The 14,709-nt window shown below is 36.6% G+C and overlaps 1 protein-coding gene across 1 annotated transcript in view; it reads right to left on the reverse strand.

Moving 5' to 3' along the window:
* Positions 1 to 3,018: 3,018 nt before the first annotated feature.
* The window catches only part of CRISPLD1 (cysteine rich secretory protein LCCL domain containing 1), a 38,654-nt gene continuing 26,963 nt past the window's right edge, over positions 3,019 to 14,709 (reverse strand). The window contains exons 11-15 of the mRNA XM_060775501.2: positions 13,789 to 13,832; positions 13,615 to 13,687; positions 13,018 to 13,093; positions 7,233 to 7,363; positions 3,019 to 5,192 (exon numbers count right to left, since the gene is read on the reverse strand). Coding sequence (XP_060631484.2) covers positions 5,141 to 5,192; positions 7,233 to 7,363; positions 13,018 to 13,093; positions 13,615 to 13,687; positions 13,789 to 13,832 — 376 coding nt within the window. The 3' untranslated portion in view covers positions 3,019 to 5,140. The remainder of the gene's footprint in view (positions 5,193 to 7,232; positions 7,364 to 13,017; positions 13,094 to 13,614; positions 13,688 to 13,788; positions 13,833 to 14,709) is intronic.

The following is a 14,709-nucleotide window of genomic DNA, read 5'->3' on the forward strand; positions in this document are numbered from 1 at the left end:
TGTTCTTGCTAAATTACAACTGGAATCTCTTCCTGCAGCTTGAATACATTGAATACAGTGTCCTAGTTTCTGGAGGAGCAGAAAACAAGCTGGCTCCATCTTCAATAATATATTCTTTCAAATATTTAAATATGGCTATCATGTCACCTTTTAACATTTTCTTCTTCATTCTTAACATACCCAGCATTCTAAGCCACTCTTTATTGAGCAACATCGTTTCCAAGCCTTTTACCATTTTGTTTGCCTTCCTTTGAACATGTTACTGTTTTTCAATATCCTTCTTGAGTTCTGATGCCCAGAAGTCTAGCTAAAGCAGATTAATACTTCCTGATCTAGATCCTAGGCTTGTTGCAATCCAGGTAAACCTTGATCTATTTCAGTGTCCCGGATTTTGGTAGGGGCCCCGATCCATTTTTTGGGAACCTCCCAAATTTGGGAGGAAATAAATCTGTTTTCAATCCGGGAAGATGATTCATTTTCAAGCTGACCAATGTATGGCAGTGGGGGGGGGGGGGGTGTTCCCAGGTTTAAGGCAAGGGCTTTAGAAACCCCCCTTCCTGCAATCCTTTCCCTTATCTCTTTAGAGGAGACCCAGGTTTAAGAGCAGGCTTAAGAAAACCTGTTTCCTGCGATCATTTCCCTGTATTTAGAGAGGACCTGGGTTTGAGGTAAGGGCTTAAGAAATCATCCTTTCTCAGATCCTTTCCCTTCTAGTGGCTGCCTTCCTCCCTGCCCTCCAAGTGAAACTGAAAGAAACCAAAAACAGCTGAATTTCAACAGCCACTGTTCTGTTGTGACCAATAAAACGGAGCCCATGCCATTATGGGCATCCAAACCAACTGAACCAGCCAAAGACTTCTTTTGAAAATTGATCCATGCACAAGCCTATTAGATACTATACTTCTCTTCCTGCAGCCTAGAATCACATTGCTTTTTTAATTGTTGCATCACATCGACTCCTGTTCAGCTTATGGTCTACTAGCACTCCTACATTTCTTTCACATGCTCTTTTGTCAAGCTAGGTATCACCCATCCTAAATCTGTGCATTTCATTTCTTCTATGTGTAGTACCTTATGCTTCTCTCTGTTTAAATTCATCTTGTTAGTTTTGACACAACTCTGTTTAAGTCATTTGGATTCTGATTTAGTCCTCTGGAACATTATGTACCCCTCCTAATTTGGGATAATCTGGAGATTTGATAATTATGTGCTGTATCCTATCATCCAAGTCATTTATAACAATGTTGTATAGCACTGTGTCTAGGACAGTATCCCGTGGCACCTCACCAAACACTTCTCTCTAGATAAAGGGGAAATAAGTGAGCACCAATTAAATATGTGACATTGTCTAGCCCATATTTTACTAGTTATTTTACTGAAATCAAGGTATACTACACTCACAGCATTTACTTCATCTACCAGGCTTAAAATGATATCAAAAAAGAGAAAAGATTAGTCTGACATGACTTGTTTTTGAGAAACCCATATTATTAGTGACCACAGCCTTTCCTTCTTAATGCTTAGACACTGTCTGTTTAATAATCTGCTCTACAAATTTTCCTAGTATTGTTCTCAAGATGACTGGACAGTAATTGATTGGATCTTCTTCTTGTTTCTCTGTAAAGATGTGGACATCATTTACCCTTCTGCAGTCTGCTGGGGCTTCTCTGTTCTCCAGGAGTTCTCAAAGATTGTCAATCTGCAGCACTAGGATAATACATAATACTGACTCTAATGCAGAAGCCCATTCGTTGTGGAAACAGAGGGAGGTTCAGAAAAAGAATAAGAAAAAAAGGAGAAAGACATAGGATTTCCAGGAAAAAAATTAAAGAAGTTGAATTCTATGATTTTTTATTTTTTGGCCTGCTGGCTGCTAATAAATTGCTTCCAAAGCATTGCAGTAGTAGGCAGAATGAAAACTGAGGGCAGAGAGAGAGGCAGGTTTGTGGTCTAACTATAATGTTTGTTCTATGTATTGTCGAAGGCTTTCATGGCCAGAATCACTGGGTTGTTGTAGGTTTTTTCAAGCTATATGGCCTTGGTCTTGAGGAAATGCCTCTAGACCATGGCTATATAGCCCAAAAAACCCCCTACAACAACCCAATGTTTGTTCTCTGTGAGATAATTCTAGGGAACAAAGAAAATTGGTGAGATTATGGACGACGCTGAAATTCTGTGTTCATTTTCCCTGCCAGAACCGGATGGTTGGTTACATAAGATGTGCATGAAGAGCTGTCTTAATCTGTCTTAGAAATGTTGCATCTCTTTAAAAAGCACAGGCTCTCAACAGCAGAATAATTAAGTAGTTCAGTTTCAGATATTTCCAAACTCTGCTGTCTGATTTAGATACTTCAAGAGGCAATAAACTGGGGACTTCTTGCATGCAAAATAATTTATCTGCCATTGAATCACTAACCTCCTTTTGTGTTGGTATTGGGGTTCAACACATGTGAGGAAGATGTATATGAGAGTAATACACCAAGTATATATTTTTATGGAATCTAAAAAAGTTACTATTGTGGACCACCACTCCCAGAATTACAGAACTCCCAGAACAGCTTCAGGGAATTGTAGTCTAAAAATAATTACCAAACTGCATTGATTCCAGATTTTTTAAAAAAAGTAAAAAAAGGATTTTTTTGTCATTTAATTGAATTTTATTCAAAAAAGTTTTTCTACAAAAAAAGCTAACAATATTTGCCTAACTACATGAGGTAGTACATGTAGCACAACAAACTAATACTGTGATGCATATACATATCAATAGTATTTTGAAAGCAATTATAAAATTCAAATGATAAAGATACAAAAAAAGAACACACACACAAAAATATTTAGCAATTTTACAGCATAACACAATACATCTTTTCCCTAATGTACCACAATATGGTAGGATTTAATGCAAAGGGCTATTTTGCATAATTGAGATCAAACGAAATAACTGAGTTTGCATCATATCCTGCCCTGCAGGAATATATGCCAAAGAAATTAATATTTGGGTTCTATGTTACACATTCATTTCCAAGCACAATTCAAAGTGATGGTCTTGATCTATAAAGCCCTATACGGTTCTGGCCCAGTTTATGTGTCCAAATGTACCTCCCTCTATGATCCACCTCAGAGTTTATGTTCATCAAGGGAGGCCCTGCTCTCGATCCAACCACCCTCGCAAACACGATTGGCAGGGACAAGAAACAGGGCCTTCTTGGTGGTGCCCTCCCCCATCTATGGAACGCACCCCCCAGTGAAATCAGGGAAACTCCCTCTCTCTTCTCCTTTAGAAAAAAGCTTAAATCTTGGCTTTGGGACCAAGCATTTGTGCAGCTGATCAAGCAGCAATTGCAATGACTTATGAGAACTGTCAATGAATAGACCTTGGACTGGAACTCTGGATTATGATTTGGATTTGGGACTTAGGCTCCATTGTGTTTTAATACTTAATGGTCAATATTTTAATGTATTTTTATAATCTTGTTGGTTTACTTAATGTTAATTGTTTGTACTGCAATTGTTTGTTGAGAAGGATGGGATATAAATGTTTGAAATAATAATAAATAATAATTTACAGTGCAATTTCACCATTCTCCAATATTATATATGGCAACATACATACTATGTGGTATTAGTCCTACAAGCAAAATCATACTTGTAAAGCCATTTGTGGGAAATGACATTGCACAAGGAATTATAATTCAGTTTATACTAAAGCTTTATTAGAATGTCAGACCCAATAATGCCTGATATGCTTCCAAAATGAAACCACTCTGCTTTCATGTCATCTTTTGTATTTCTTTATGCAAATGATTATTTAGTAGCAAATTAGTAACTGCTGATTATGTTTTCCTTTTTAAAAATTGTATAGAAAAAAACCCCAAGCATAGCAATGAATGTATTTTAAAATATCAGTAAGCAGGGTTCCAAGATCTGTTTAAACTCATATTTTCTTAAAGAGGTTGGGAGAGAGTGCGAAGACCCTATCACAGGATTTCTTGGCAAGGTTTTCCTTTTCCTTCTTCTGAGAATGAGACAGCATGACTTGACCAAGGTCACCCAGTGGGTCTTTATGGCTGAGTGGGGATTTGAACCCAGAGTCCTAGAGCACATCTACACTGAACACTTAAGGTAATGTAAATCCAGCAAAGGAGGAAGTGATTTCAATATGAGGATGATTATATGTGAAGCCCTGGAACCCGGTAAAGACCTATAAGCACCAGAGAAGTTGTCTGCAATACAGTTCCAGAATCAGCAGCCGTGTAGGATTTCTTTCCAACTCCCTCTTTCCAAAGCCACTGTACAGAGCATCTTTCCCTTAATCGGCTTCACCATTTAATGTGATTTATAACTATGTGAGCTGATTACATGCTTTATTTCAGAGTATCCTGATTGTATTTATATCAGTTTAAAGATGTTAATTTGCATTATTGTATGCATTCACATCATGCGGCATTTAAACACCACATCTTTCAAGCTGTCTTCAATCCACATGAAGTGGTCAGTGCAGATATTCCCCAAGGCCAATGTTTAAACACCTACATCATTCTAGAAGTCTGACAGTAAAACTAGCAAACATGAATTTCTTTGGGTTTCTGTTCAGGTAATTGTCTAGTAACACCTGTCATTGATTGCTTCCTTAAGGGCACCAGTGTTGTTTCCCAATTTAAGAAACATATATATATATATATATATATATATATATATATATATATATATATATATATATATGAGAATGACATCTATAATACATATATCTTTACATTTAATATTAGTGGCATATATATATATATATAATATCATCATGAAAGTGTACTCAGATTTTTTTAAAAAAACTATGAAACATTTCTGAACTTTGAACTGCATAGGAAAAATGCTAAGAAAATATAGCAATATTTAACACAGGATTCAAAACAAGTTATTTTTCATTGTAGTTCCTTTTACGTGTTTTCCCATGTTTGATTTTACAGAGTTTCCCCATTAAGATTTACATGAAGTTAAACACTTTTTCAATCAGAAAATAGTAAATATCTTCTGTACAGCAATATTACACCTTTATACAAACTCAAGGAAGTAGATTAAATGGAATTTTCTTTCTCTTCTTCCAAACAGTCTTTTGATATTGTTTTTGAAAATTTTGTTGTAGTCTTTAAACCACAGCAAACACTCTGAATGCTTTACCTCCTGGAGGATTCTGTAAGCTGGAGAAGGAAATAAAGTAGATTATTGTTCATATAAGTTAATTTATAAAATCCCAAACTTACCATGCACCCTTATTTTAGTCATGGACCTATCCATATAGTTAGACTACGAGCAGTTCAAGACAGTGGTAAAGTCCGTTCCGATCCAAGTTTAAAAAGTCTGGTCAGGGTAGACTGTAGTCCATATACCATCAAAAAAGCTTGTGCTTTCCTTGGGCATTGTCTACATGTCTTCCCGGTACCTACCAGGAGAACAGGGAGATAGTCCCCACCCCACCCCCTTCTCAACCCACCCCCCAAATTTTTTTTTTGAAAATAAAAGAACTTGCTTGGCTACCATTAACATGGCGCTGGAGCTCTCCTGGTATGTAGGAATGACATGCCAGGAGAAGCGGGGAGGCAGAAGCAATTTTCCTCCTCCCTCCTTTCTCCTGGCATGTCACCCCTATGCGTCAGGAGAGCTCCGGCACCATGCTAACAGCAGCCGGGTAAATTCTTTTATTTTTAAAAGGGTTTGGGTGTGTGTGTGGGGGGGGGGGGAGGTTAGGCCCTTCTCGCATTTTCCAACTTGACTCAGGCTGGATAACGTGAGATGGCTGTGCGGATGGCCCCTTCAGAAGTCCCAGGACTTCTGAGTGGGCAGTCCAGACAGCAGCCATAATAGATTTGCCCCACACCTTTCGAAAAGGCATGGAACAAACCCACTAACAAATTAATTTGTTACAAAGCAGTGTTTTCTTGCTTTGCGGTGAATAAATTCATTTTTAAGTGGCGTGCCGTTTGGATGCCCCACTTGAGAATGCGGGAGCTCCTGGTTTTAAAAGGTTGTCTGCCCTATCTTGTTCAGTTTTCTCTCAAGACCTTAAAAAATGTAATTCTTGATTACAATTGTCCTCTATGCAGGACATGAATTCTGGGATTTGTGGTGTTTCTATGTTCTGATTCTGATATGAGATAAGACATATAATTATGTGGAGCAGGATCTTTTTAGTGGTAGCATCAAGACTGTGTGATTCTTTGCCTGGCAACGTCTTTGACTAGAGAAGTCTGTTATTCTAATCTATTTAAACTCTGAAAAAATATCAAGACAAAATAATTTGGATTTTAGAAGGCTTTCTGGATAAAAACATGTAATGCACTGATTGATAGGGTTTTTTATTACTTTGAAAGTTTCCCTACTATTATTTTCCCATTCTTTCGGATTCATTTGTATTTCTAGGTTAGTTATAGAAATAGAAATGAATCAGAAATAGTTATGTGTTTGTATAATTGCTGCTTTATGTTAGTTTAAAATATCTCAAATAAATACATCCACTATTTTTCTGTAACACAGCAGACTTAATTTCTTTGGAACTGGTCAGATGTTTGCAAACATCTTCTGATTTTTCCAAAAAAAATAATTGATAGATAGATGGGCAGACATATATATATCACAGCATGAAATTCTCTTCTATGTTTGGCAGGCATGATTCCATGCTAAGAAGTGACTATGTGTGCAAATTTCATCCAATTCTGAGAAACAAAACAGTTACAGCCAAATCTGAACGTCCAGTTACAGTCAACAGTAGGCATGAATATTTGGATTTCCAACAATCAGGCCAGATTTGTGGTCCAAGTCAAAGTGTTGTGCTTCAAATCAAACTTAGTTTAAGGACGCCACTTTCCAAGACTATATTTTGTGGTTTGCATATGTCCTTTCTATATTACCTGGGCAGAAAGAGAAATTAAGTTTGACATCTGTAAAGAAAATTCATGAAATTCTCTCAAACAAACATTACCCTGTTTGTTACAGCATCATTGAACAAGAGAGTTGTTTTATCCATAAGCAGCTTTTAGGGTTATAATTTTAAGTTACAGGAGACAGCCAGTTCTGGTACCACTGCATCTCTTCCTGGCAATTGCTGCTGTTATGCAACTCAGTCCTCTTAATTACCATGACAGATAGTCAAAGTACTTAAAATTGGAATGAAGGTCTGCACAGAAAAGCAGGTGTATGCAAGTGGATAGTAAACAACTTTCATTCAAAGTTGTGCTTTATACCTTTCTGAAAAAATGCCATTTTGAAATGAAGCAATGTACATTCTTCTTTTATCCACTGGCATGACATCAACAAAGCCCCCTTCATTGCGGATTACTCCAGCATGTAGAGCTGCACGACAGATGCTAGATACCTGAAAATTTGAAAGAGATTTTTTTTTAATGGCAGACTTGCACTGGTTGAACTTCAGTAATAATTGGTTGTACTGATGCCTCAAAATCAGACAAATTTATTTTTATTTATTTATTTCTCACACTTCTACCCCGCCCTTCTCAACCCCCGACGGGGGACTCAGGGTGGCTTACAAAAGGCACAATTCGATGCCAGCACAACAACAAGATAAAAATAAAACATATATCAACAGTAATTAAAACAACTTAAAAACAGTCCATTATACATCACAATCCCTAAAACCAAATCCATCTTACTTGAAACTTGCCAAGCAAATAAGTTATGGAACTTCTGCCCATGTCTCCCATAAGCCATGATTTAGTACTTGCTTAGAGACAAGCCAGAATGTTTTATTCACACATTGTGAGAAACCATGGAACATACTCAGTCTTTTAAACCACTCCTGCTTGCTGGAAGAACCAAGACAAAACAATCTAGCCATGGGAGCCATCACAAAAGTTATGATATTTAGAATTCTAGATTATTATAATGTATAAAATACATAGGCCAATGTGGTGGTATCTTTTGTCCAGGGTTCAAATCTCTATTTGGTCATGGAAAGCCACAGGTAACACTGGGCAGGTCTCTCGGTCTCAAAGGAAAGCAAAGACAAAGCTGCTGAGAATTTTTTTTCAAGAAAAACCCATTATAGGGTTATAAGTGAGAAGCAACTTAAAGGCACACAACAATAACAAATGCAACTGCTATTTTCTTCCTTAATTAGCATTTTCTCAGCATGATTTTGGTAACTGATTCAAAGTCATACAAGTCTTGATCTCTTGTATTACAGTCCATAGGGAATTGGAAAGTGGTTAACTTTTTGCCAAACAGAGACAAATTGGAATTCCGGTGACATTAAAGAGACACTTTAATTACAAATGATGCAATTTCAACAGAACTTAAATAAGATTAATGAGAATGTGTTCCATAATCCATTTCTTCCCAGCTTCATTTTCAGTCCACAGACTATTGAGGCACATTTGTAAATAGAAAATAGACATATCTTTTAAAGGGACTTCTTACTCCTTCATTGTAGAAAAAAGTAAGTGATTAATACTGAATACATTTTTTATTTTATAAATCAGTTTTGTTTTGAGGTTGTTCTATTTTTATAATTTGATAAAGCCAGATCAAAGAAAACCTCTGGAGTTTTCCAAGTTGCAGTCTGTAGTGAAACCACCACGAAAATCAGTATGCATCCAGTCCTTTAAAAATGGGATGCATACTGATATAAACAGATTATATCCCAATGTGATAAGGTCCTATATCTTGTATAGTCAGAAGGCAGATCAGAAAATAGGGATCCTACCAGTGTTGGATGGGGCTACATTCTCCCTGAAGACACAGATCTGCAGTTTGGGGTTCCTCTTAGACCAGTGGTTCTCAACCTGGGGTCCCCAGATGTTTTTGGCCTACAACTCCCAGAAATCCCAGCCAGTTTACCAGCTGTTAGGATTTCTGGGAGTTGAAGACCAAAAACATCTGGGGACCCCAGGTTGAGAACCACTGTCTTAGACTCAGCACTGAACCTGAAGGCCCAGGTATCTGAGGTGGCCAGGAGGGCCGCTGCACAACGAAAACTTGTGCACCAACTGCACACATTCCTTGAGAAGCCAGATTTGGCCACAGGGTACATGCCTTAGTTACATCTGGATTACTATAACATACTCTACATGGGGCTGCCTTTGAAGAGTGCTTGAAAACTTCAGCTGGTCCAAAGAGATGCAGTCAAATGAGGCTGAATACAGGGAGTGGACAACTCCCATTGCAGCAGCTTCTTTGGTTGCCAGTTTGTTTCTGGGCACAATTCAAAGTGCTGGTTATGACCTTTAAAGCCATAGACTTTTTGGCTGACCGCATCTCCTTATACAAAGTTGCCCAGGTCCTGAGATCTTCAGGAGAGGCTCTTCTCTTGGTCCAGCCTCCATCTCAAGCTTGGTTGGTGGGCATGAGTGAGAGAGCATTCTCTTTGGTGCCTGTTAACTCTGTAGAATGGCCTTAGGAACCCTTTATATTGCCATAAAAATCCTGATGATCTGCTTTGAACTGGATTTATGGCAGTGTAGACTCAGATAATCCAGTTCAAAGCTGATAATGTGGATTATCAGATTTGATCATCTGTATTATATGGCAGTGTAGAAGGGGCCTAAGTTCTTGCCTTGCACCACTCTATTCAGAGAAGGGAATGTTTCCTTTTTTTAAAATAAAGTTAAGGTACAGTACTCACGCTGACCCACAGATAAATCAACCCAGATTTTTTGAGGTTGATTTTTAAACTGAATTTCTAGATATACATGAGTATATAGGGCAATGTATAAGGTGTATTTAAACATTGTTTACTAAGAAAACTACATGGCATGACTCTTAAAGAAACAATTTCTTCTCAAAGTTTAACCCACAACTTTGTACTAAGATAAAATACATCCTCAAGCATACCTAAAATAGCCTAATGCTAGCACAAACATTTCATGCAGTATTATAACACCTGACTTTACTGCTGTGCTGTGAACCCTTTGGAGTGTACCACTATTTAACAGGTCACATAATCTGAATACCATGCTGCTTAATGATTTTTCCTTCTTTTGCTACTGAGCAAAATGCCAAATACCTACTACAGCATAGTATTGGCCTGCAAAGGCAAGTTATCAACTTTATAAAGGCACTTTTAAACATCCCATCTCCACAGACAATGCTTGTTTCTAGTATTATTCATACCATGTGTAATTCCTAATCATTTTCCTTGTCCTGTAGCAGAAGATTACAGGTTTGCTTTCATATATCTAGAAACATGTAATCTAAACTGTATCATGATTTTCAGCTGTTATCAGCCTACATAGTAGCAACCATCTTCAGCAATCAACATATGGTACATATTGTAAAAAAGGCATTGCGTAAATTCTTAAGAAGCCACTGTTGCTACAGTTATTCAGCCACGAAAATGAGCTGTAGAAACAAGAATTTGGCAAGAAGCATGTTTCGTTTTTTGACTGCTTGCCATGCCACATTCTTGTGACCTCAAAGTGTCAGAGATGACTTAGAACCACAGCTCTTTCAAGTACCAAAACAAAAATACACAATAAAAGGCTAAATCCAATATCATGGAAGCAGCACACATTGTGTATGGGGATTACTTGAGTAAATAATGGAAATACCCTATTGAATTCTGCTGTTTTCTTTGTATCTTCTGTATATAGATCTATCTATCTTCTGTATATAGATCTATCTATCTGATCTGTGTACATACATATCAACCTAAAAACTGAATCAAGGAAGCATTCTATATTTTCATATTGCATTCAGTGCTTCCCAAAAGAAAGAAAGAAAGAAAGAAAGAAAGAAAGAAAGAAAGGGAAAACAGACTATTGAATAATTTGCCAAATAATTAAAACTAGTGAGAGAGTAAAAGGAAAAGCAGTACAAAATGAAATGTGTGAACTTAAAATGAATAATAACATTCAAAGATTGCTTTAAAAATGGCTTCACAAACTATCAGGAAGTAGATGAAAAGCAGTGTTTATCCTGAAAGTCTTAATCATATCAACTGACCATATACCTAGATTAATTTTCTAATCGGTAGATACCTGTACCTCCATAACTGTCGCTAATCAGGTTAATAAGGATGATTGATCTTGGCTAAGTGCTATATTAAAGCATTTCAAGAAATCGGCTTTGCAGTTAAATCCTTTTATGCACCTGTCTCAATGGTCAAGAGCATACTTTTGACAGGTAAATCATCCTTATACTAAAAAATGGTCAACTGTCAAGTGATTTTTCACTTACACAATTTGTTTTGGGGAGAAAAGGTTGTACAGAAACATTGGAGATGGCACTGTTTTTTCCCTTTTGAGTTTTCCATAAAGACCAAAGTTTTACAAAATTTTATGAAATTTTATGAAGGTCTTGAAATGGTAAAATATATGAATATTTTACATAAAACCAGATAAAAAGCCTTTCCTAGATTTGTTTGTTGAACTGAAGAACAAGATAAGTATTAATTCATGTCTCTAACCCGCTATCCCAGGAGAGAGCTAGCATGGCATATGCCAGATCAGTACTGGGATGGATTACACAGGCACCCTTCCAGATGCTGCGAAGATGGGAGGCTGTCCCAACTTCCTAGTAGCACCAAACCCAGTTTGGTGCCATTGGACAGCCACCTTTATCATTACTTTGAATTCTCCATGCCATGGTGGTCTCTCGCCATAATATATGTCCTACCAGTTGGCCATCACCCCTCCTCTTGCCTCTTTCTTCTTCAATTGCCCCAGCCAACCTGTAGGACCCATGTCACTACCTGAACCTGGGAAATAATGGGATGGAAGTGAAAACTGTAGCAGTGACTTCCACCTCAGAATCAGCCCAACTGTTTACATGGATCCAAAGCTAGGGGATACTTTTGCAAATTTGGCTCAGAATCCAGAGTATCCCCAACTTCAGTTAATTCAAGTTGCTAAAGTAAGCTTCCCCCATGTTATCCCAGATAAACTCTGTGCAACATCTGGCTGCCACAGAGTTGATCCAAGGCCCTTCCGCATTAAATGGTGTGGTGGTATGAGTGATGGACAACGACTGTGGAGACCAAGGTTTGAATCCCTACTTGGTCATGAAAATCAATTGGGTGAACTACAACAATTCACACTTTCTCATACTTAAAGGAAGATAATGGCAAACATCTTCTGAATGAATCTTGCCAAGATCTTGCCAAGAAAATCTTGCGAATGGGTCATCTTACTTTAGAAACAACCTAAAGGCTCACAACAACAACAACAACAGCAACAACAGCAACAACAACAAATTGAATGGAATGAAAATCCAAGGTGTAGATCCCATTGCCACCAGTGCCTCACTATAGCTACACATTTTTTCCTTGCTCCCTTCTGGAAGTTCGTAAAGGTGGGGCAATCCCCAAAGACAGAAACTAAATAAAAGACACTAGATAAATTAAGGGAAAGAAACTGAAGTAACATTATTTAGTGAGAAAATGTTTTGTTACTGAAAGTATCCAATGTTTCTTCATCAGCAATTAACAAGATTTCCACCCACTTCTGCCTGTCTAAAGAATTGTGTTTCAAAACCATAATAATAATAATAATAATAATAATAATAATAATAATAATAATAATCTTTATTTATACCCCACCACCATCTCACCAGAGGGGACTTGGGGCAGCTAACATGAGGCCAAGCCTGAAGATACAATACAGCCAAATAAAACACAAAGCAACAAAAGAAAAATTACATCACCATAACATGCATAAAGTAACAAAATAAAATAAGCAGTGCAAAATAACATAGTGAAACATTGAACACAATGGGCGGGTAAAATGCACAAGATAAAATGTCCTTTTCTGTATAACTAACAAATTCAAAAAGTATAGTTTAAAAATAGATCTCTAAAATTAAATATTTAGCATCCTAATTCAGTTTTAAGAGTTATACTATAACCATAAGAATTTATTACCATTACCTGCTTGTATGAATACTACTGAGTCTGAACTTCTACTGAACCTGGAATTTTAATATTTGGATACTCTACCCTTTAACCTTGTTTTATAGGCATATTAATACTAGTATAGATGCAATTATTTTAGGGTTCAAACATGACCTTTTACTTACATCAGAGTAAATCCGTGATCCAATTACTCTTGCATAGTGTGGATTTGCCTGCATGCAATTGTGAGGACAATACAACCTTAAATCATAGGAAACAAGAAAACAAGATACATTTTCAGATATAAATATTCTATGAAATGATTACAATAAAAATATCTAACATTACACTTAATGAAAAGAAAATAAATCAATGAAGGAAAAAGATTATAATTGAAATCTCACAACATATAAGATTTTACTTTTCCCTTTCCCATGGAAATCTTACCTTCCCCTAAATCTATTCCATAGCAGAAAGGATAGGAAAATTAATTGTAGATTCACTGAGTTGTGGACACAATAAGGGGTCATTTGAGTTTTCATTGTCAGTTATTTTGTTTGGTATTAAGTTTAAATTTAGGTTGTTTTTATGTTGCTCAATGTATTCTGTCCTGATATAATTTGTTTGTATGCTTTTCTCTTTTTGGCAGTGAATGTTTGCCATACATGTTGAAAACCACCCTGAGTCTCTTTGGTGAGATAGGGCAGTCTACAAATAAAGCATTGTTTTTGTTGTTGTCGCTGTTGTTGTTGTTAAACAATGGGAAGGACTGTTTTGTTTACCTTGGGCAATGTGTAGCTGGTTTGTAAAATGGACACAGTTGTTCCACAGTTGTTTCACAAGTGACGGCCTGTACTGAGATTTAAAACAAAAATTACAATTCCACAAAAATATGCAATAAAATGGAAGAGAAAGAAATAAACCAACAGAATTATATAATATCAAAAAACACTAACCTGTTACTTTAGAAACTATGAAGGAATTAGCAGACTGGTACTTCCTGCAATGAAAAGAGCACCAGCATTATTATTATTATATCATCATTGTTTCCCACAGGCAACATAACACATATGGTGATGGTGATGTGCAATCATAATATAGAACAGTAAAATACCTCAAAATCATATTGTGACTTGGGCATATTTAAAACCAGAAATAATAGAAATGGAAGCAAAATAAATTTCTAAGCAATTTGCATTACATTTATAATTTTAATCAAAACTGATATAACATTTTAGACACATGGAATATCTATTATTTGACATTTTCATTATTATACCACAAAAGTTTATAATTAGATGCTGACTATCAAGTTTATACTGTTCTATGGCTTACGAATATTTCTATAAACTACATTACTTTTCCTTGCTACACATTCCAGGATTTTCTACTCTTTACTATTATGACCATGATTGTTGGAACTAAGAAAATACTTTGGTCTTCAAAAAAGCATATGAGTTACTGAATCCTAACTGTGATGAGTGTTTAGGAACTACCTAGCCACCACATTAAAAATACATAGGTTACATGAAGGGCAACAAAAGCAGTTTGAATGTAGCTTCCCCTGATTTCTTGCACCCCTGAGCCTAATTGTCAGTTCAGTTGCCTAGCAAGAATAATCCATCCATCTCATCCACCACTTGGCCAGAGAGGAAGATAGGGAAAGAGAGACATAGTAAATCTTTGTAATTTTCATTTTCATTGGCAAGATCAAGCAATATAACAGCTTTCTCTCTGCTATGAGAGTATGTCCTTGAAAAATGCAGTTTTAAGGACTATTTGCAATTCAGTCCACATCTGAGGTTTGTGCAAAATAACCCACCACCCCACAGTATTTTCTGCACTGCTAATGTTGTTCTCTACATAGAAAATAAAGT

The sequence above is a fragment of the Anolis sagrei genome, chromosome 4 (assembly GCF_037176765.1).
Source record: "Anolis sagrei isolate rAnoSag1 chromosome 4, rAnoSag1.mat, whole genome shotgun sequence".
Lineage (NCBI taxonomy): Eukaryota > Metazoa > Chordata > Lepidosauria > Squamata > Dactyloidae > Anolis > Anolis sagrei.